Here is a 23510-nt window from a genome sequence, read left to right as displayed (position 1 = left end):
GGTCACCCTCTTGTCCACGGGTGCAGAGACCAACAAAATAGAGATCGGCACTGAAGTTGGAAATAAATAACAAGTTTATTAATCACTCATGAGTGGGACCACGTCCACACAACACTCTCAAGTTCTGCCTGGAGGTAGTACATTGAATTCACAGAAGACAGGTCTTGTATACAGGCTTTGTGCAGTGTAAGCATGTGAACAGAAATAGGAAGAACAAGTTTTAGAAATAGTTATCAACAAACAAGGACAGATGAAAAACCACATGGTCAGAAAAGTGGGAGGGGTAGCAGGAATGCTTATGGCAGCAGTAAATGATTGTTAGTTAACATCTGAGACCAGGTGTTCTGGCAGCTACAAACTCTCAGCATGGACACTGCTTTTAGCTGAGTCAGGAAGGCAACTAAAATAGATAGCACAGGCAGAAAAAGACGAGCAGCAGAGGACGGGAGAATTACGAAGGAAAGGAAATTGACACCACAGCCCAAATGGCTGCCGCTTATGCCAAGTAAAATATTACACGTTTTTCACACTACCCCACACTGATCCCAGTGACGTGAGCTTCCACACGTTCCTCACTTCTGCAAGCTTCCCTTGGCTGTCCTAACACCACTGCAAGCTACCCCACACTGATCCCAGTGACGTGAGCTTCCACACGTTCCTCACTTCTGCAAGCTTCCCTTGCCTGCCCTAACACCACTGCAAGCTACCCCACACTGATCCCAATGATGTAAGCTTCCACACGTTGATCAGTTCTGCAAGCTTAACACCACTGCAAGCTACCCCACACTGATTCCAATGATATGAGCTTCCACACGTTCCTCACTTCTGCAAGCTTCCCTTGGCTACCCTAACACAACTGCAAGCTACCCATACTGCTCCCAATGCCGCCAGCTTCCACACGTTCCTCACTTCTGCAAGCTTCCCTTGGCTGCCCTAACACCACTACAAGCTACCTCACACTGATCCCAATGACGCGAGCTTCCACACGTTCCTCACTTCTGCAAGCTTCCATTGGCTCCTAACACCACTTCAAGCTACCCCACACTGATACCAATGACGTGACCTTCCACATGTTCCTCAGTTCTGCAAGCTTCCCTTTGCTGACCCTAACACCACTGCAAGCTACCCCATACTGATCCCAGTGACGCGAGCTTCCACACGTTCCTCACTTCTGCAAGCTTCCCTTGGCTGCCCTAACACCACTGCAAGCTACCCCACACTGATCCCAATGACGCGAGCTTCCACACGTTCCTCACTTCTGCAAGCTTCCATTGGCTCCTAACACCACTGCAAGCTACCCCACACTGATACCAATGACATGAGCTTCCACGCGTTCCTCAGTTCTGCAAGCTTCCCTTTGCCGACCCTACACCACTGCAAGCTACCCCACACTGCACCCAATGCTGCGAGCTTCCACACTTTCCAATTTCGGCTTGATATGACCTTACACATATTCAGAAATTTAGCTATAATTGAACCACCCAGGATAATGTGCTGCTTGGCTAAACACTTTATAAGGTCCCAAAGGACAGACATATTTGCTGTGCCTATTGCTATGGAAATCTGTTATGTGTAAATTTCTAACAATTAGCTGCACCACCCCACCGACCCCGCGGCCATCGGTCCAAGACACACACCATGTGACTCCTATTTTCATAAAGAGATCTTTCCAAGCGTACATATTGCCAAGGAAGGAGGAATGACGTGTATTGCCGATGCGCGCGTTTGTGTACCGGTGACTAGTGCTCTTCTTTAACAGTTTTGAAGTAGTTTCAGGGGTTGTTGGAAAGCGGAGATATGTTTATACGATGTAATGGAAAGAGTTTGCACAAAGGAACAATGCAGCCAAAATAGAGACAACTGTAATCTTTCTAATTACGTATTTCATTACCTGCTGAAAATGTTCCATTCTGTTTTAGAGTACAACGGGGCTATAAAGAATTACATGAAGTTTGATGATTGGTACCTGTGGGTGCAGATGTACAAAGGAACTGTGTCCATGCCTGTTTTTCAGTCACTGGAAGCCTTCTGGCCCGGTTTACAGGCAAGTAGACTTGTTCACAAAATGTATTTCTGTTTTAGTTTAGCGCACCTATGGTTTTCTCTAGAGGGCTTTGTATTAGTGTTAAACAGTACCTCTAATGATGCATGTTTAGGATGGCTTATTTTAGAACGTATTTTGTTTCTTTGCCCTGTCTACCAATCTGTCGTGGCAAATACATTTTAAAATTGCAGCTAATGCCGTACCCAGGCTCATTTTGGACCGTATTTTCCCTTGTTGGCGCCCAAAATGTATTGTAATTATATTTATATAGCGCTTACTACCCCTGAAATGTGAAGTTGATATTTGCAAACGATAGTTTATTCAATCTGCCTTGATCCTGCAGATAACAGCTGTTGAAACCTGATTTGTTAGCCAAAGGCAAATACCACAAATATACAGATTAACTAACTGCAGACTATAATAGTTAGCATTTCTACATCTAGGCCCCACTGGAACATGTCTCTTCCTGACTGTCCCTCTGTCGCGCCCGAATATTAGGTGTTTGATGTCATCCACATTCTAATTTTGCTCCCCGTCAGAGCCTCATTGGTGATTTGGACAGTGCTATGAAAACATTCCACAATTACTACACTGTTTGGAAGCAGTATGGAGGTCTGCCGGAGTTCTACAGCATCACGCAGGGCTTCACAGTTGACAAGCGCGAGGGCTATCCCCTGAGGCCTGGTAAGTAAGATGTCAGTGTCTGTTATGCATATCTCTGGATTCTGTTGACTATCAACAATTCTGTTTCCGACTAAGATTTAATTGTGTAGTTACCAGATGAATCCATGACACGTGAACGGTTCTGCCAGCACAAGCTTCTCTCCCTGTGACCGAGCCCTCCCGCCTACACATGCTTCGTCAACCACATGCTGTTCTTTCCATCCATCATGCAGCACTTCCTCAGTTTTTGAGCTGTTTTTATTTTGAGATTGACCCTTCCTTGAAAGATGTTTTTAATATTTTCCTGTTCCTAAATGACAAGGAGAAAAGAACATAACTTGCCTAAATTAGCATTGCATAGAATGCAGTGAGCTCCCAGGAACTACCCTGCAAAAAGTTTCATTATTTGTTAGGTTAACCTTCAACCACTGAATTCCTGCCTATTTTGCACTGGAATTCATTCAAGGTTGCTCATGAAATAAAGTTCCCCATTTTTTGTCGATTAAAGGTCATGTACCAAAAAAACTCTAGACTTGATGACGCGAGAAGCTGTCTTATTTTGATAAGGGGCTTTTGACTAGGTGCACACTAACCATTCGCCAGGAACATTGCATTGCTGCCATTGGGTTTCTTTTACCGCCATCTACGAGGTTCTTCATTATTGTCTATTGGCAAACCACATAACCAGGTGCCGCTAGTACATAATCCACCTTACCATCCACTTTACTATACCCCTATGGCTCTGTCCAATAGGTTCCATCCCTTGAGTTCTGTGCAAGATAATAATTGACTTTGCTCAAGGAGTGACTGCCTGCCCTCCCTCAGATTGGTCATGTGGGCAACTTGGCAAACTTGGACATGGGGCTGCCTTGTTCTGTTCCAATATACTCTCCTATTTGGTGGGTTGTGTTACTGCTGTCGCCGGTAAGCTGACAGCAAATGCATTTGTTAATGATAATGCTGATACCTTTGATTCTACTGAGCCTTAACTAATTCCTACCTGCAAGCCAATTGCAAATGCAATTGTTAATGCTAATGATAATGTTGATAGTTATGATCTCGTAGCGCCTTTCTTAACTCCTAAATTTCAGGTCCATGAAGGGCTTTACCACTTTGTTACTTGGAATGTTTGCGGGCTGCTGAATACGTTGAATTCCCCCGACTGGCTATGAATTACATCCGTCTTCGACATTATTTGTATCCAGGAAACTTGGTGTGTGGATCCAATATATGTCAATGGCTTTTCTATCCACTCCCTCGGTGCCATACCATCCCCAGCAGGGCGTGCCAAAGGGGGTGTTACAGATTTTAATTTCAAATAAGTTGCCGGTTATCTCAAGGGTAGCCTGCATATGTTGCACCTTATTGTCAGTTTCTCTGGTTATCATTCAAGGGTGGCCTTGACCTAGTGGTTGTCAATTTTTATAATAACATATTTGATACCTCACGTAGCTCTGTAGTACATGAAGGGCTGGAAGCCTTTTTTAACCTGATCCATTCTAATTTAGCTATATTATGGACAGGTGATTTTAACATCTAGGCATGCTCTCTCCCAGCAAAGCAGGTTTGCGAGCTCTTCAAGGATTAGGGGGTTAGTTCTCTATATTTCCCTCATAATGACTACGGAAACGCAGTGAACTCCTTAATCTCAAAATATGATTTTGTCCTCCTTGAATGTTTATGCACAGATAACTTGGAGCAGGTCCCATCATTTATTGTTAGAGATGCTCACACCATTATCGACCATGGTTTGATTTCCACCTCTGCATGTATTTTGATCTGTACCCCCGCATAATTCCGTCTGCAAGGAGTGATCACAACCCTGTAGTCCTGCATTCTTTATCTGGGCCAAAAGTGCAGAAGAACCCACACGCATAGTTAACATTGCTCCAGTTATACCCAATGGTGTCTGCCTAAAATGGGCAAGAATAGATCCTAGTAGCACGAGAGCAAGTCCCAAAATAGATCAATGCGGTTTGCAATAGGGCACAAATATAAATAAGCATTTCGGTGCACCACGCACCCTTACCAGACCGCAAATCCGTCCGATCACGATTCCAGATTCAAAATAAACGGCAAGGTTCAAGAGTCTGTAAGTTCTTTTACTAAGTTTCTTCCTCTAACGTGTGCGTACAAGCGCACGGCAGGATACCGCATGTAACCATGGGAAATGACGTTTTAGGAGGAATACAGGATAGTCCGTCAACAACTCCACTCGATTGCTATTTCTGGCAGTGTTCATGACCGTGGCCATGCCCCACGCTGATGCGCCGTGACAGTGCCCAAAAAGGACAATTGAAGGTGCCGTGCGCGTCTGCTTTGACATGCGCTAAGCTAATGAGGCAACTGAGAGAGACCACATCCAGGTCTGCACATTGCAGATATGATTACACAACTGAATGGTGCCAAAGTCATTTCTTGCCTCGATTTGAACAGGTGGCACCATCATTGGATTGGAGGAAAACTGCAGGTACATTACCACTTTTACAACCCATATTGGTTTATTCAGATTCAAAAGACTCTGTTTTGAGGTGTCGTCAGCTGCAGAACTCTTTCAGGATGTCATGGCCCGCATAATACAGCATGTAACATGCTTTTAATTACAGTGATTGTATACTGGTATTTGGGGCCAATCGAAAAGAACATGACAAAGCTCTTACCCAAGTATGCCACTTGCTGGTTGATGCCGGTCTTACTTTGGAGGCAGAAAAGTCTGATTTTCACCAAATGAAATTCAAGTTCTTTGGGCATATTTTCTCTGAAAATGGGTTGACACCTGATCTGGCTAAAGTGCAAGCCTTGCCGTCCACTACTCCACCACAAGATGTAACAATGCTGTGATCCTTCCTTGGCATGGCCAGTTAATGTTCTAGGCATATTCATGATTTGCCACAGTAAGTTCCCCGTTGAGAGACTTGACAAAAAAGAATGCTGTGTTCAAGTGGTCACCTGAATGTGACCGAAGGTTTCAGAAAAATACACATGCAATTGAGAACGTTACTGAAATGGCCTACTTTGATCCGGAACTTCATACTGAGATTGTAGTAGATTCCAGCCTAGTGGGTTTATGTGCAATCTTTGCCCAGCACAGCAGCCACACCCATGCTCAAAGGAACATTGTGGCTTATGCCAACGAGAGTCTGCCATGGACAGAGCATGCTTATTCATAACCTGAGAAAGAAATTCTAGCAGTTGTGTGCGCTTTTGTACACTTACATTTTTGGGAACCCGAAATCCAAAATGCCCCTCGCATCGAGAGGTGGAGGTTGCGACTGCAAGAGTATGATTACACTATTTTGCACAGGCCAGGGAAAGATAAAAATCCTGCTGTCTATTTTTCGCGAGTACCTGTAGAGTGTCACAGTACAAAGTCTAAGCCGGCTGAAGCCAGTGTTAATTTCATAGTCAAGTCAAGCATACCTGCTGCTCTTTCAGTGGTACAAATTATTGCTGCTGCAAATCCAAATTGAGACATTGTTACTCAGCAGTCCTGGAAGAAACACAATCAACCTCTTACAGATGACTTTGAATACCAAAAGTTTAAAAATGTGAGCAATGAACTCTCTAATAAAATAGGCCTTATATTACGAAGTTCTAGAATTGTCATTTCAGAGAGCATGCAACAACAGGTCATTGAACTAGCCCATTAGGGTAATCGTGGCATTGTCGCCACCAAGAGAGCTCTTTGAGACCGACTATGGTTTTCTCGTCTTGACAAAAGGGTTGAGAGAGAATTAAAAGCCTGTCATTTGTGTAACTGCTTGCCTCCCAAAACAATGCAGCATCTATTAGTTATTTCCAATCTCCGTAGTGTGGGAGAGGATTGCAGTGGATTTCTTTGGACCCCTTAACAATGGACATCATCTAATGGTAATTGTTGACGAGTATTCCTGATTCCTACAGGTGGAAGGGTTATTGTCAACCACACATGACAAAGTAATTGGAACCCTAAATGACATTTTTGCAACGTGGGGTGTCCCTTCCATTCTTAAGTCCGACAACAGCTCACCATTCAACATCCAAGAGTTTAAAGAGTTTCTTATCAACATGAATGTCAAACATCAGGCTCCTCTCTGGCCAGCATTGTTGAGCGCTTTATAGGAACACTAAAGAGAGTGGTCCAGTGCGCTGTACTAGAAGGCAGCGATCTCAAATCAGCCCTATGTTCAGCCTTTTGTGCCAACGTATCAACTCCCCTTTCCCCTAAAGGTGAAAGCCCTGCCACTTTAAGGTTTGGGAGAGCCATGGGAACCAAATTGCCGCAATGAACCACTCATAGGTTGACCGATGCGGACGAAGTCTGGGTGACAGATTCCGTGCAGAAAACTAGGATGAAGACCTATGCTGATAAATGCAGAAGTGCTCGGGACACAGTCTTCAAGGAAGGAGATAGAGTCTTGGTCAAGCAGAAACGAAAGCGTAAGTCTGATGCTCTGCTTGATTCTGAGCCCCTGAGGGTTGCGGCAAGCAAAGGTCATATGGTGATCACTCAACGTCCCAAAAAGTCCATAAAGAGATTTGATGCATTTCAAGCACTTACCTCAGCATTTGTCGGCTCCAGACGTTAAAAGTGAGACATGCCCACCTGAGTCCGAAGAGCTCACCTCCAGCGGCCCACCGCTGCGCTCCTAGTGCCTGAGGCAGGCCCTGCTCCTCCGCTTCATCAACCACACACGACTAGGTCTGGAACACTGGTTTAAGCTTCTCGATGACTCATTGGGGAACTATAATGTATATGTGAAATATTTGTACTTTTCATTTAACAGGGGGAGATGTAGTATCTTGTACATATGTATGGGGGACCCTTCTGGTCTCTGATGGACTCCGTCGACATGATGTAATCATAAGGGTGTGTCTGGGTGTGGTTAATAAAGATGATGACTCACTACGTACAGTTAGTTAACGGTTGCACTCTGAAGAATAAAGACGTGCACTACAGAGCTCCGTGTGTGGCGTAGTCATTTGCATGCTACCTGGCTGGGGAAGACGCAACAGACATTAGTGCTTTTTAGTCTTTACTTGTGTCATTTGTAGTTCACTGTATTTGCAATTATGTGCATAGGACATCCTTTGTGATGTGGTGATAATGTCTGGGTTGGGAGTAGTTTGTTTTGCCTGCACCGCATTCGATTTCCTGTTCTCCAGTAACATGGTGCTGCCTTAATCTTTTATGCCACTACGTGCAGGACAACAGTATAGTGCTCCATTTGTCACATATTGGCTCCTGAAACTTCATAAAGCTGCAGTTGTCCGGGGCATCCCAACAAAGAACCCTTTTGTGCTAAGAATGAGTGAAGAGGGAAAAGGCTATTGCTAATACAGTAGGCTAACCTTACAGGTAAAGTGGTTTGCAACACTGCTGGGGATTGTCAAGCAGGGCAGGTATGGACACTGCAGATAGGTAGGGTCAACTGGATCTTGGAAAGAGGAACATATTTACAAGAACCTGTCCTCTCACCACTATTATTTAGTAGTTAAATCAATATCCTTGCAAGAAGCCTACAGGGACCTCTTGTTCCTGACTGAGACATAGCTTCACAACACTCTTTAAACACTGACCTGAATACTGACTTCTTTTAGGGATATGTTTTACTTTGGAACAAGAAAACCATTGATATACCATCTACCACCACACCATAACCAGCCCCTTCCCGCCTAACAGCTCTGCCAAGGGTTCTATGGCCAGAGCAAACTGAAGAGGCGACAGCTAGCATACTTCCCTTGTGCCACTATAAACCTTATATCTCGCAGAAATAGTGTGCCCTGTCTTAACTCTTGCTGTAGTGGATAAATACAATAGTTGAATCCATTTCACCCACTGCTTCCCCAGTTGCATCCGGTACATTACTTCATAAAGATAATCCCAGTAAACCAAGTCAGGGGACTTTTCTTGGTCAATCAACATAATTACAGTGCGAAGGTATGCCAACAGTCCCAGGTGCGTAGGACATGTTATGAACTATGAAGATTAAGCGATGTTCTCCTCGCTGGGATGAACCCATTTTGGCTACTATGCACTATTTTTGACATATAAGGTAGTAGCCAAAGTGCCAGGACCTTGCTATGGACTTTAAAGTCCATATTCAGCATGGACAGGGGGCGGAACGCAGGGACAGGAGCATTCTGTTTTAAGTCTTCGGGAGAGGAATTACTATTGCCTCCCTAGTTGATTTAGGCCGCTGCTAAATGCCTCTGCATATAAGGTTTCCTGCCGGGGGGCCAAAGAACCAACAAACGCTGTGCAAAATTCTGCAGGGAGGCCGTCGGATCCAAGTGTCTTCCTGTTAGCCATTTCCTTGATGGCGGCACTGAATTCCTGGACTGATGCTGGTCTACCCAACTCCTCCCTGGCTACTAGGTCCAGCTCCTGCAGGGGTACTCTGTCTAAAAAGGCTCTTAAGCCATCTACATTCATTATTTTGGGTCTCCCTTAAAGGGATCCATGATACTCCCTGAACGGTCTTTGCATGGTCTGATGAGCGCCCACGGCTCCGAGCGAGCTCCCCATCCGCCTTGGATTCGGACTCCTCTCGCAGTTCCAGATCTCAGCAGCCACGACGCAAAAAGTCCCAGAAGCGGCGAGGCCCGGGGTCGGATAAAGTTTCGCCGAGCCCTGAGCGACCGCCTTGATGGCTTCAGACTGCTCCACTTCCCAAATGGTGTTTCGTAAGACAATGTTTATCTTGAATTTTGCTTTAGAGATGTCGTCCTCTGAGTGGGCGTGGGACCCGCTTTGCGGGCTGCTATGCCATGATTGTTTTGCACTCCCCAGTTGGGGGTCCTCTGTTCTCTACACCGCGACAGATGCTCCTTGTTTCTGGCAGTGGGGGGAGGGGGGGGTCCGTATTTGGGAAAGGTTGGTTTATTTTGTTTATGTACGGTTAATACAGGCAGACAGTGTGTTATGTTATATATGGTCTCCTATACAGATCCCCTTGCTTTATACAACTTCTTCCTAGAACCCAATGACGTCCGGTGAGGCACATCCCCTGGGAGACTTAACAGTGGTCTCCTGGAATGTTTGGGGATTACTGAATAAGGTGAAACGGGGGTCTGTCTTGCGACAGGCAAAAAGGTATGGGGCAGACATCCTACTCTTGCAGAAAACCAATTTGCTGGACACGAAAGCCCCGTGCCTTGCTAGTTTTGGCTTCTATTACATCTACCATGCGGGGTTCACGAGGTACTCCAGGGGGGTGGCAGTTCTTATACACCGCAGAGTCCAGTTCCAATATATAGCACATAGGGCAGACCCCAGGGGCCGGTTCCTTTTCGTCACTGGCAAGGTGCATGGCGAGCAGATCACCATTGGGAATATTTATGCCCCTCCACCTCTGGGCGCCACTTTTATTGAAAACTTATTGGGGGTCTGGGGATCCCTTGCGACTGGTTTGACCCTGATGGGGGGCGATTGGAATGACACGATGGGGTCTTCTGATAGACATCGCACCTTGGATACCCCTATACCTCAGGGTACGACCAAACTGTATACCTTAGCATCAACATTAGACTGGGCAGACATATGGCGCGAATTCCACCCTACTGAACATGACTACACATATCTGTCTGCGATCCATGGGTCACAGTCCCGACTTGATTACTTTTTTGTTCCTCGGGTATTTCTCCATAGATTTTCCCAGGTGCAACACCGGCCGCGCGGTCTGTCCGACCACTCCCCGGTCACGATGTGCTTTCACACATGCTCACGCAGGCCCCCATTCCACTGGCGCATGTCCCCTTGGCATCTCCATAGCCCGGCCTATCAGGACATGCTCAACGCAGCGATCACTACATATCCAGCTGACAATGGCCCCTCCGCCCCCTCGAACACTACCCTCTGGGAGGCTCTCAAGCCGACCGTCAGGGGCTCCGACATTAGCTACTGCACACAGTTGAAACTGAAGCACTGCGAACAACTCGATACCCTAGAAGAGCGCCAGGCGACCCTGTCTGCCCAACTCAGTGCCAATCCCTGCCCCGTCCTTCACCGTAATTTCTCCTAGCGCAACAAGAACTGCGTCAACACCTCCTGGGTGAAGCCAAGGAGATCTGGGAGGCATCTCAACATTGGATATATCAGTGGGGGTACAAGTCAAGTAAAATGCTCCATAGACTGTGCCAAACAGACGGCGCCCCGGCAGTCACGCCTACGATCGCAGGCTCAGATGCTTTACATCTCTGTATGCCTGCAAGGAGCAGATCTCTGCCGAGCTTATAGCGGAGTTCCTCATGGACATCCCGCCTCACCGGCTCCCAGATTCAGTGCGGGAGAACCTGGAGGCACCAATTACATTAGAGGAGCTGTCTGGTGCCCTCGGTGCGATCAAGCCGGGTCGCGCCCCGGGTCCCAACGGGTTCCCCATGGAATTCCTTCGGTCCCACATGACCTTATTGGGGACTCACTTGTTGGCGACCATTGCGGATGCAACCGATCGGGGAAGTCTGCCTAGGGACTGGTGACATGCGGAAATAGTGCTATTTCCTAAACCTGGCAACCCCCCCCCCCCCCCCCCCACGAGGACCCGTCTTCCTACCGCCCCATCTCTCTTATTAAGTTTGAACCCAAATTACTGGGGAAGGTCTTGGCCGACCGCCTTTGGGGGTGCGTCACCGATCTGATCCACCCCAACCAGTCGGGCTTTATGCCGCAGAGGGCTTCGAGACACAACATCAGATGTGTTCACAATGCCATTGCTGCGGCCCCTACCGTAGGCCATCCTGCTGCCCTGTTATTGGCCGATATTGACAAGGCATTAGACTCCTTAAGCTGGGTCTATCTTTTTCAACTACTTGAAGCAGTCAACTTTGAGCCCAGTTTTCTGACCTATATACGCCTGTTGTATACGAATTTGACGGCGTCAGATTTGTATTGCTGGACACCGCTTTTGCCCTTTTCCGATACAGAGAGGTACCCGCCAGGGCTGCCCGCTTTCTCCATTGTTGTTCACCCTGGCAGTTGTGCCCCTGGCGGCCTGGGTGAGAAGCGACCCGGTGCTCAGGGGGTTCGATTGGTCCCGTTCACGGTCAGATCATATAGCGTTATACGCTAACGATGCCCTTTTTTTTATGACGGACCTGTGGTACTCTGGACCCCGAATCCTGGAGATCCTTAGGGTGTTTGGTAGCACCACCGGTCTCCACGCTAATCCTGCTAAATCCATTCTCTTCCCAGTATGTGGACATCAAGGCCGTGAATCGTGGGCTGCGCAGCTGTCCCGGACCACAGATGGGTTCAAATATCTGGGGATTTACATCTCCCCATGCCCCAAGATCTCTTGGGCATATAATATTTCCCCGTTACTGGTTAGCCTCAAGAACGAGACGGCGGTATGGTCTGCTCTCCCGTTGTCCCTTTACGGGCGATCGGCCATTTTTAAGATGGTGTCCCTGCCTCGGATCTTATATGGCCTCCAAAATTTCCCATACCCTATCCCCCGCGCCTGGTTTGCACAGGTGAACGCAATACAAAATAACTTCCTATGGGGAGGTGGGGCTGTTCGGGTGGCGCTCCGCACCTGCTCACAGTCCTCGTATTGTGGAGGAATCGCGACAGCTGACATCTATTCCTATTATGTTGCATCTCACATCCTTGTAATCAATGAACTATGGTACAATTCTCCCACAGCCCCGGCATATGCTATTGAACATGCCTCTATGGAGCAGGTCCCCCTACTCCACCTATTATACAGTTATACGAGGCTAGATCATTTACCGCCGGCTGGCAGACAAGAAATACAGTTGTGGCGGGCTAAGACTAGGCAGATGGGATGGAAAGGGAGACTAACTCGACAAACCCCAGAGTACATGCCTCAGGACTGCTACTGCACTGAAGTGATTTCGAGGATGGGACCTGGTGGGGATTTCGACCCTAGGAGATGTCATGAAGGGTACCATGCTGAAATCATTTCAACAATTATAAACTGATTTCAGCCTTCACAAGTCACAATTTTACAAATATTTACAGTTCCGACATGCGCTCTCCCCTCAGATCCGCAATCTGGAATCCCTCCTTGAGTTTCAGCCCTTGGAGGGCCGTCTGTTAATGGGGGACCTCGGATTACATAAAATTAAGCAAATTTATCAAACACGGACCACACACACCCTCACTACTTTGGGCAATACCCGACTGGCCTGGCAGGCAGATATCCCTGAATTAACAGATGACGACTGGGCCGAAGCGATAGCCAGCCCTAGGGACGCAGCTGTCTCCACACGCTACAGACTCATCCAGTTCAAATATTTGCATTGAGTTTATTATACCAGGGTACGTCTGTGGCGGATGGGGGTCATTCAGTCCCCAGTATGCTTGCGGTGCGTCTGTGAAGAGGGGTCCTTTTCCCATACCGTGTGGACCTGCACAGCCCTGCAGCCCTTTTGGAACAGGGTTCGATCATGTCTCAATGAGGTATTGGAGTGGGTGCTTCCACTGGACCCACGGCTGTTTCTATTACATTCCACAGACGACATCGGGGGGAATTGTTACAAACAACATCCACTGTTCCTTGCAATTACTATTGCCAAGAGAGACATAGCGCAGTGTTGGAAGGCATCCTCTCCTCCGACTACAGGCAAATGGAAGGCCGCACTAGATAAGTGTATGGGAGCTAAGATCGCTGTCTTTGCAGCTCGGGGCTGCCCCCGGAAACACCGTAAGATATGGACACGATGGGCGACTTATCGGGGAATTGACTTGCCCCCCTGCCTGAGGAAGACCCATAAAAGTTACCCTCTGCTCCCCGCCCTGCATCACCCCGATCTATGTCGTTTGATTGTATCACCGTCTTATTGGAATGAATATTGGAGATCTGTCGCATCATGTACTATTTATCGGGATCTGACCACTGTCTGCATATTGTTTATATTGCTTTTATTTTTGGTTTACCTGCATGTTTGGCAGGGGCTGTTTATTTTGGTGGAAATGGTTATTACTGCATATGCTGTTCAAATGATCATATATGCCACTGTGGGGCTTCCGCCTGATATATTGCAAAATGACCAGATAAAATTTGTAAAAAAATAAATAAAAAAAAAGCATCTCCACGGTTTACATCAGCATTTAGAACTGAGAAACTTTCCAGCAGGGCTGCTGAACGGCACTGGAGGAAAACTAAAACTATGGAAGATCGAATTAGATACAAACTGATCCACCGTACTTATATAAACAATATTAAACAGGCCAAAAAGTCGTATTTAACAGCGAGGATTAACAATGCCGCAAACTCCAATAAAGAGTTATATAAAATTCTCAAGGAGTTTACCACTCCCCTGGCCAACCAGCACACCCTTCCCCCCACACAAGAATGGGTCGACACAGTTTCCTCCTTTTTTGACGAAAAGGTTAAAGCTATATACAGATCCTTCCCTCAAGACAATGTCAACAACACTGACTTGCACCCAGTTGTTAATAGCCAACCATTGTTGCCTCTGCTGGTTGAATTTAAAACTGTGACCTGTGAAAAGGTATCAGAAGCCATTGCTAAGATCAAATCAGGCTCCCCAGCAGATCCTCTTCCACCTCGCTTTTTTATGCAATTAGCACCCCTGTTAATAACAAATTTAACAGAGATTTTTAATATGTCACTAGACCAAGCGAGGGTGCCGATAGATGGAAAACAGCTCAAGTCAGACTTATCCTGAAAAAGCCAACCCTAGATCCCAGAGAACCAGGCAACTACCGTCCCATCTCACTACTGCCTTATTTCGGGAAGGCGCTCGAATCCTTGGTAAATAAACAACTTACTGTCCATTTGGAAAGTCATGGACTTCTTGATACATCGACATCAGGATTCCGGTCGACACATACTACCGAAATAGCAATAGTAGAGATGGTTGATAACATCAGGCTGGCTTTGAATAAAAAAGAATCAGCTATGCTGGTTCTTTTGGACCTGTCAGCCACCTTTGACACCATCTCCCATGGCATTTTAGAACAACAGCTCTGGGAGGTGGGAGTCTGAGGGAAAGCTCTTGACTAGTTTAAACACTATCTAAAGGACCGTTCTACTATTGTACATGTAGATACCCTGGCCTCACGCAGCAGACCAGTAACCATAGGAGTTCCCCAGGGGTCAATCCTGAGCCCTATGCTTTTTAATCTCTATGTAACACCTCTGGCCAGGCTAATCAGGTCCCATGGGTTTGAGGTTGTGTTATACGCTGATGACACCCAGCTGTTGATCACATTTGGTCCTGACCCCACAGACACAATGATCCGGTTTAAAAACTGTCTGACCCACATTAACAACTAGATGGGCAATAACAAACTACAGCTAAACGGCAGTAAAACTGAGATCATTCTGTTCAGCAGGGCCGAAGAGTACTGGTTTAACAGCTGGTGGCCTCAGGCATTGGGCCCATGCCCGTCCCTAAAACAAGCTGTCTGTAATCTTGGAATAATGATCGACAACAAGCTATCCATGAAAAATTATGTCAATCTTGTGTTGGGTACTTGTTACGGGATCTTGCGGAAGCTACGCAAAATCTTTAAATGGCTACCTATTGGAGCCAGGAAGCCTCTGGTCCAGGGCTTAATCGTAAGCCGCATGGATTATAGGAACACCTTATTAGCTTCCCTAAATGAAGACCTCTTTTCTAAATTGCAAATCCTGCAGAACACTGCGGCCAGACTTATCCTAAATTTACCACTGAGATCCCCCTCTGTTTCAAAGTCTGAGGTCCCCCCACTGGCTTCCAGTGAGAAAAAGCGGCCACTTTAAAATCCTGTGCCTAACTCATAAAAGTATCTATGGTACTGGGCCTGGTTATTTAGCGAAAAAGCTTAAAAGATACCAGCCAGAAAGAATATTACGGTCCGGTTCAAAATCTCTTCATACCCCACTGCGAGTCCGCACTGTACGTAACGGAGGACGATCTTTTTCTTTTCTCGCCCCCCATTTCTGGATCTGGAACAAGCTGCCGTCTCATCTTCTCTCTATTGCAGACAACCAGCGCTTCCGCAAAGAATTGAAAACGTGGCTGTTTGACCAGAAATAACGCAATTTGGATATGACCATCAGCCTCTGGAATCTCTGCAAGTGCCATGAGACCTACCTGGTGATATGTGCGCTATATAAGATTCTCTGACTTGACTTGACTAACGTATCAGGCAGCCTGTAGTGACAGCAGACATTAGAAGCACAATCAGAAGGCAAGTAGAGAGGCATCAGCCATATCCCCAGTTCTGTACCCATTAGATCAATTTCCCCGCAGTTTGTGGAGGGACCTGGGGTAGGGCTTCATTATTGCTAACTGAGGCCTCAGAGTCAAAGTCCAGAGAGTCATTCTCGGAAGGAGTCCCAGGTTCCTCTCACTGTGTATGAGTCGTCACCATTTCTGTCACAGCTACCAATGCTGCCGCACATTCCTGCTCAGCCTGAGATGGGGACTTTTTTTTAGACTGACTACGAGAGGGCGTCCTGGAGCACTTCCTTGCCCTTGGCCCAGCCGCTGATGCTCTAGGCCTGGATCCTGGAAGAGCCCCCCAGTGTATGCCTTCATCCAGGCCCAGGCTGCATCTGTGTCATCACAAAAGTTGGCTTTCCCATCCAGGATAATCTGAAGCTGGGCAGGGAACATCAGAGAGTACTGTAATCTGCTGCACAGAGAGCTTTTTTTAACTTTCAGACTGGACGCCCGCTGCATCTGAACTCAAGCCTTAAAATCTGGGAACTTTGATACTTTGGCATTATCATCTACAAATGGGCCTTCTGACCTAGCCTTCTGCAGTATAGTAAGTCTGTGCTTATAATGGAGTAGCTTGGCCACCACTGTGCACCGCGCCAGCACCCTGTGCGCACGCCCCATTGTGAAAAAGGGGGTCAGATGGTCCTGCGCTACCTCCGTCTGCAGCTGTTTTTCCAGGTAGGACACCATATCCGAGCCTTCCACTCCCTCGGTGAGCCCCGCCACCCGTAGATTATTGCGATGGTTATGGCCCTCTGCATCTTCCACCTGCCATTCCAAGGTGCTCCCTCTGTCTGACAGGTCCGCCACCTTACGGGCCAGAGTCTTTTGTTCAGGGTGTATCTCATTCAAGGAGGTTTTAACCTCCCCACCTGGTTCGCTAGTTTGTAGTGTTCCACACGTAAAAGTCGCAGGCCCACTTATACTGTACTTATTTCCTGCTGGAGTGTAAGCTTGTTGTCTTCGATAGCAGCAAGGACTTTAACAAAATGTGCCTGCACAGAGGGTTCTGGGACGTCCAGGCCTCCTGCCCCCTCAACCGCAGGTGGGGAGGGCTCTTCCACGCCAGTCTGTGCTGTCATTTGTTTGGCCTCTAGCTTGTCCATTGTAACGCAAGCGCTGCCCCCTTATTTACTCTCAGATCTGGTGCCAAGGCCTTACCACAGTATTTGTGCTGTGTCTCCTCAACACAGAGATATATTGCCCCCAGTGGTCGAAGTGGGCGGGATCGGCAGGGCACGATGTGCACCTACTTCTTAAGTTTCATAGAGTCCGTTCCCCAACTTTCTTATTTTAAACATGCCTCCCGGACGGCATTAATCGCCAAGGACGATAGCTAAGGCTCGGCTCTGGGGACGGGCGGAACGGGCAGAGAGGGAAAAGGTCTCTGTCTTTTCCTTCGTGCTCAGAGAAGACAACAGTGTCTAGTTCTCATGCCGCTGGCAGCTGCCCCCCACCCCCTTTTTTTCGTTCCCCCCTCTTCCGGTCTCGCTCCTCCTCGTTTAGTGAAAACAGAGACTTCAAGAAACCGGTATTGCCTTCTCTTTCCTCCTTTCGTTTATTTGCTCCCCTGTGCAATGGATCCAAAAAAGAAACACACTTTTGCTGGAAACGTCTCTTTTTCTGACATTTTATTTTTAAGTGCTGTTTCGGGGTGGCGAGAAATAAAACATTCAAAATATGAAAAATAACAAACTAAAACAAGACAGAGTGGTTGCAAGGTGGCCAGATTGATTTATTCACACCTAAACACATTAGCACCACTTTACAGTGTTCGCCAGGGAAGGCCTTCTTTTGTTTTTTTGTCTCTCTTTGAACAACATTGCTTTCCCTGTGTGGGAAGGTGCACAAATCCTGGAGGTACTGGAATACCTGCTTGATGGATGAATTGGAAAAAAAGTGTGTACCGCGGCTCTGTGTTCAGTGATGTGGTCTTTTTAAACCATACTGCTTAATTTTTGTAAGGATATAAGCAATGGGCATTGAAACAGGTCCCTTCTGGGCCCTGTAGTCATGGCCTTATCTTTTCAAGCAAAAGCACTCACTAATTTCTGAATAATGAGTGTAAAAAGCAAAAGGTAACCACGTTGTTCCTGCTTACATTTCACTTGCCTTACTTAATCTTGCATTCCCTATGAGTGTTTGCTTTTTTCTAGGATGTTGTTAATATTTTGTAGGCAACATATTGCTCTTGTCTAGTGCACAATTTGAATGTGTCACATTCAGGTGTTTATAGCGGGTCAGTGAAGTGCAAGTTTCTCTCAGTGGGGAAGTATGGTATTCAGTGGGGTAGAGGATGTGGCACTATGGTCAGATCTGCTGAATTTGGAACTGGCGAACCAGGGTCAGCCTTCATGACCAGTCCACCAGATCACTCCCCCCTGAGGAAGCACACTCTCATGCTAGACCTTAGAAGGCCCGGCAAGATCTTAAAAGCCCTGGTGTCTTAGCACCAGTAGGTGGACCCTAGTAGTGGCAAGTGTACGTTAACCTTGTAGGCCTGTCCGCCACAATTCATCCAGTCTTGCAGGCAGGCCTATGAAGCAGCACACCATAGAGTGACAGTGACTTTGTCACTGAGGTCACAGGACCCTTGAGCAGGGTGGCTCTAGGGCAGTGCGACCACACCAGGCGCTGACCAGCCGCGGTCTATGCAGGTAACAGCGGTGAGGCAGAGGGGCCGGGTAAACGGAGATTTTGAGGGACGATGCAGAGGGAAAATTAAATAAATAATTAATTTTCCCTCTGCATCGTCCCTCGAAATCCCCCCTTACACGGCCCCACCGCCTCCCCGCTGTTACCTGCAAGGACCGCGGCTGGTGATAACTTCAGGTGGGGGCGTCGTGTTTGCAAGTATAATATGGTTTTAAGACCACTTGCTGCCTCTTTCCTGGCCTCGAACAATTTTCAAACAAAATGGACAAGTTTCATGACTCAGAGCAAACTTTTTTCGCTGTCATTGTCGAAAACAACGTGAAAGGAGGGAGAGCACAACTGCTGTGAAAGAAACCCCTCACCCACCTACCTAGTAGGTGGCATGCTTCATCATCGGGGCCCAACTGGATTGTCTAGCACAATCCAGTTGTGCTACAACGCCTGAGATACAGCGGAGCAGGGTTTTTGAGCAGTAAGTGGCGTGCTATGTGTGAAGTGATTAAGAGTTATAAAAGTCTCTGGGAGATACCCTATGAAAAAACATTAATTATAAGGGTCCCAGGACTAATGTAAAAAAAGGTTTTGCGGGATACGTAATTAGGAATGTTATTTTCCTTATATCCCTAGTAACTAAGGTCAACTAGTTTCAGCCTTCTCGATGGTTCTAGAGGCTTTCGTCAGGACCAGCCAAAATTATTAATAATAATAATTTTGATAAATGGCCGTAAAAACAATGTACAGGCCACGTGTAAATATCAGCACACACCCTAAAGTGTGCTGTGAGTGTAGTGATAAGGTACTCACAGTAACTCCGTTTGAGATTACCTGAAAATGAAGAATTAATTTAGATATGGGGAACAGTTGTGAATCATGCATATACACTAAATGCATGCTCCTTTCGACTAAAAGGCTAGTGATCTCGAGCCAAAATGATTTTGTGAGAGTGCATGAACACTATAGAGGCTTGCGTGGCTACAATGTGCCCCACGGGATCCGTGAGTGAATAAATGTTGTAATATTGGGGCACATGGTGCGCATACTCTTTATCCATTATGTGCGTGCCTATAGCGCGGTCATACACATATTGTTCGTATTAAGTTGTGACTGTGCAAGTCTTGAAGACACTAGTAGCTGATATGCTAAAGTGGCCAAGTGCGCGTGCAGTATTGTAATAGTATGTTGACATGGTGATATATATAAACATTATGTCCGCTGTGTGTGGCGTTCAACAGACAGACACTCGTGATTAAAATTGAAAGACAAACAACAACTAGATGACAAACAACATAAAATACAGTCTCACTTGAGTAGAGAGGTTGTTATGCCTCTGGAATTAGAACGCCGTATGATTCTCCGCTTGCCCTTAATGGAGAAGAAATGGCGAGGAGAGTTTGTTTGTAAACGCATCGCGTTAATGCACATTACCGAAAATAGGTTAGAGCGGTGTGGCATTGAGGGTCTAGACGGGACCATGGCTGACCCGTCTTGTACTCACAGTTTGTAAGGGAGGACAGGTCCGAAATACCTAGGGCGGCGATCGGTTCCGCTTGTTCAGCGCCGATACACAAAAGGGGAGTGGTTAAGAGGCCGGCAAACAGGAAGTTGCGCGGTGCGGCTGGGAAGACTAGAACGTCTTACATGCGAATGGAAATGGAAGAAATATTACTCGGTATCCCGTGTTCGGAGAACTAAGTAGAAGTGACACGAAATTAAAAAGAATTGTAGTGAGATCTAAGGGCGGTGCAAATACGCAGTTTGAAAAGGAGAAGAATTAAAATGATGTGTTATGGCTTCATACGGGACCTTGTGGGACAGAGTGAAGAGCTCCTCATTATTTAAATAGGAGGCATCCTACGAGGCGATCTATGCCTGTGTATTAGAAGGGAGAGTAAAAGGAAGGATAACAAGCTACCTCTTAGGGCTGCGTGATGAGTTCTAAGTGTAGCGGTACTGGGTGCAGATCAGATGGTAGTTACGGTGAAGGGCGTAGGGGTCTGCACAGTTTCAAAAAATGATGATTGCACAAGACTGAACAGGTCATATATTGCAGACTAAAGAGAGATCGAAAGCAGTGATTAGCTGTCATCAATGCCGATGTATGCTGTTCCAGGGTACATTATCGTTAAGTCCTGAAATGTGGGTTGAGAGTCTATATACCCAGCGTTGTTCTTTTTCGAAAAGGCGTTCCTGGATGTCGGTTGGGCTGGGATCTAGTTGTTCGATTATGACCCACGACATGTCATTGGTGGTATGTCCCTTGGCTAGGTAGTGTTCAGTAAGTCTTGTTGTGCTGCGTTTGCAGCGGATGTTACTGCGATGCTCGCAGATTCTGGTTTTGACCTTTCTGGTGGTCATCCCGACGTATCGCAATTTACATGGGCATGTGATGAGGTAGATGACGTTTGCCGAATTACAGTTGGTATGTTTCATAATTGTCCAGATTTTGTCCTGTTCAAGATTGAGTGTTTTTGTGGGTTCGGTAAGATGGCAGATGCTGCAGTTGCCACATGGGTAGTGGCCTGTCACTTCTGGAAGTCCCCATGCATTCAAAACTGTACTAGGCATGCTCAGAGTCTTTTTTGGCCTGGTCGGTACTAGGCTGTCTCTGAGATTATGGGACCTCTTGTACGAAAATAGAGGTTTTTCCCATTGTAGTTTGCCTGAGGTTACAATTTTCCAATTGTTTTGTATCAATTTTGCTACTTGATTGGAGATGGTGTTAAAGGTGGTTACACACGTGAGTGGTATGGTGGTTGACAAGTTCATCTTGGGTTCCAGTAGACCTTCACGGTTTTGGTTACGGGCTCTTTTTTGCGCTTTGTGGATAACTTTGTTTGGGTATCCACGGTTTTGAAGTTTTGTAGTTAGTTCTTCTGATTGTTTTTTGAAATCTTTAAGATCACTACAGTTTCGGCGCAATCTGAGGTATTGGCCGAATGGCAAATTGTCCCTTAGAGGCCTAGGGTGGAAACTCTGGAAATGCAGAAGAGAATTTTTCGCTGTTGGTTTAAAGTGAGTTTTAGTCATCAGTATTCCATCTTGTGCTTCAATTTCCAGGTCTAAAAAGGTAATTTTGGTATTGCTTATGGTGTGAGTAAATCGTAGGTTTGGGTCTAGTGTGTTAATCCAATTCAGGAAATCATTAAGTCTTTGGTTGTTACTTGTCCAAATTAAGAATACATCATCGATGTATCTTTTGTAGAACGTAATGTCTTGATTGTAAATTGATTGAGGGTTGAGGATATATAGATCTTCAAAATTGGACACGTACAGCCCCGCTACACTAGGAGCGAAGGTGCTCCCCATAGAAGTTCCGTACTGCTGTAGGAAGAGGGTACCCTCATATTCGAAAAAATTGTCTTTGAGGGCTATTTCCGCACATTCCATTATGAATGATTTTGGGGTGTTATACTCCCAGATTGTTTTGTAAGATGGCAGATGCTGCAGTTGCCACATGGGTAGTGGCCTGTCACTTCTGGAAGTCCCCATGCATTCAAAACTTCTACTTAGTTCTCCGAACACGGGATACCGAGTAATATTTCTTCCATTTCCATTCGCATGTAAGACGTTCTAGTCTTCCCAGCCGCACCGCGCAACTTCCTGTTTGCCGGCCTCTTAACCACTCCCCTTTTGTGTATCGGCGCTGAACAAGCGGAACCGATCGCCGCCCTAGGTATTTCGGACCTGTCCTCCCTTACAAACTGTGAGTACAAGACTGGTCAGCCATGGTCCCGTCTAGACCCTCAATGCCACACCGCTCTAACCTATTTTCGGTAATGTGCATTAACGCGATGCGTTTACAAACAAACTCTCCTCGCCATTTCTTCTCCATTAAGGGCAAGCGGAGAATCATACGGCGTTCTAATTCCAGAGGCATAACAACCTCTCTACTCAAGTGAGACTGTATTTTATGTTGTTTGTCATCTAGTTGTTGTTTGTCTTTCAATTTTAATCACGAGTGTCTGTCTGTTGAACGCCACACACAGCGGACATAATGTTTATATATATCACCATGTCAACATACTATTACAATACTGCACGCGCACTTGGCCACTTTAGCATATCAGCTACTAGTGTCTTCAAGACTTGCACAGTCACAACTTAATACGAACAATATGTGTATGACCGCGCTATAGGCACGCACATAATGGATAAAGAGTATGCACACCATGTGCCCCAATATTACAACATTTATTCACTCACGGATCCCGTGGGGCACATTGTAGCCACGCAAGCCTCTATAGTGTTCATGCACTCTCACAAAATCATTTTGGCTCGAGATCACTAGCCTTTTAGTCGAAAGGAGCATGCATTTAGTGTATATGCATGATTCACAACTGTTCCCCATATCTAAATTAATTCTTCATTTTCAGGTAATCTCAAACGGAGTTACTGTGAGTACCTTATCACTACACTCACAGCACACTTTAGGGTGTGTGCTGATATTTACACGTGGCCTGTACATTGTTTTTACGGCCATTTATCAAAATTATTATTATTAATAATTTTGGCTGGTCCTGACGAAAGCCTCTAGAACCATCGAGAAGGCTGAAACTAGTTGACCTTAGTTACTAGGGATATAAGGAAAATAACATTCCTAATTACGTATCCCGCAAAACCTTTTTTTACATTAGTCCTGGGACCCTTATAATTAAAGTTTTTTCATAGGGTATCTCCCAGAGACTTTTATAACTCTTAATCACTTCACACATAGCACGCCACTTACTGCTCAAAAACCCTGCTCCGCTGTATCTCAGGCGTTGTAGCACAACTGGATTGTGCTAGACAATCCAGTTGGGCCCCGATGATGAAGCATGCCACCTACTAGGTAGGTGGGTGAGGGGTTTCTTTCACAGCAGTTGTGCTCTCCCTCCTTTCACGTTGTTTTCGACAATGACAGCGAAAAAAGTTTGCTCTGAGTCATGAAACTTGTCCATTTTGTTTGATCATATTGTTTTGGGGAAGA

The 23510-nt window shown here is 46.3% G+C and overlaps 1 protein-coding gene across 1 annotated transcript in view; it reads left to right on the top strand.

The window, feature by feature from the left end:
* Positions 1–23510, top strand: part of EDEM2 (ER degradation enhancing alpha-mannosidase like protein 2) — a 395734-nt gene that overhangs the window by 271652 nt on the left and 100572 nt on the right. Inside the window, exons 8-9 of the mRNA XM_085619015.1 lie at positions 1920–2044; positions 2584–2728. Of these exons, the coding sequence (XP_085475141.1) occupies positions 1920–2044; positions 2584–2728 (270 nt within the window). The remainder of the gene's footprint in view (positions 1–1919; positions 2045–2583; positions 2729–23510) is intronic.

The sequence above is a fragment of the Triturus cristatus genome, chromosome 7, assembly GCF_964204655.1.
Source record: "Triturus cristatus chromosome 7, aTriCri1.1, whole genome shotgun sequence".
In the NCBI taxonomy this organism is placed as follows: domain Eukaryota; kingdom Metazoa; phylum Chordata; class Amphibia; order Caudata; family Salamandridae; genus Triturus; species Triturus cristatus.
The sequence above is the reverse complement of the archived record's forward strand: the minus strand, read 5'-3'. Positions and strand labels throughout refer to the sequence as shown.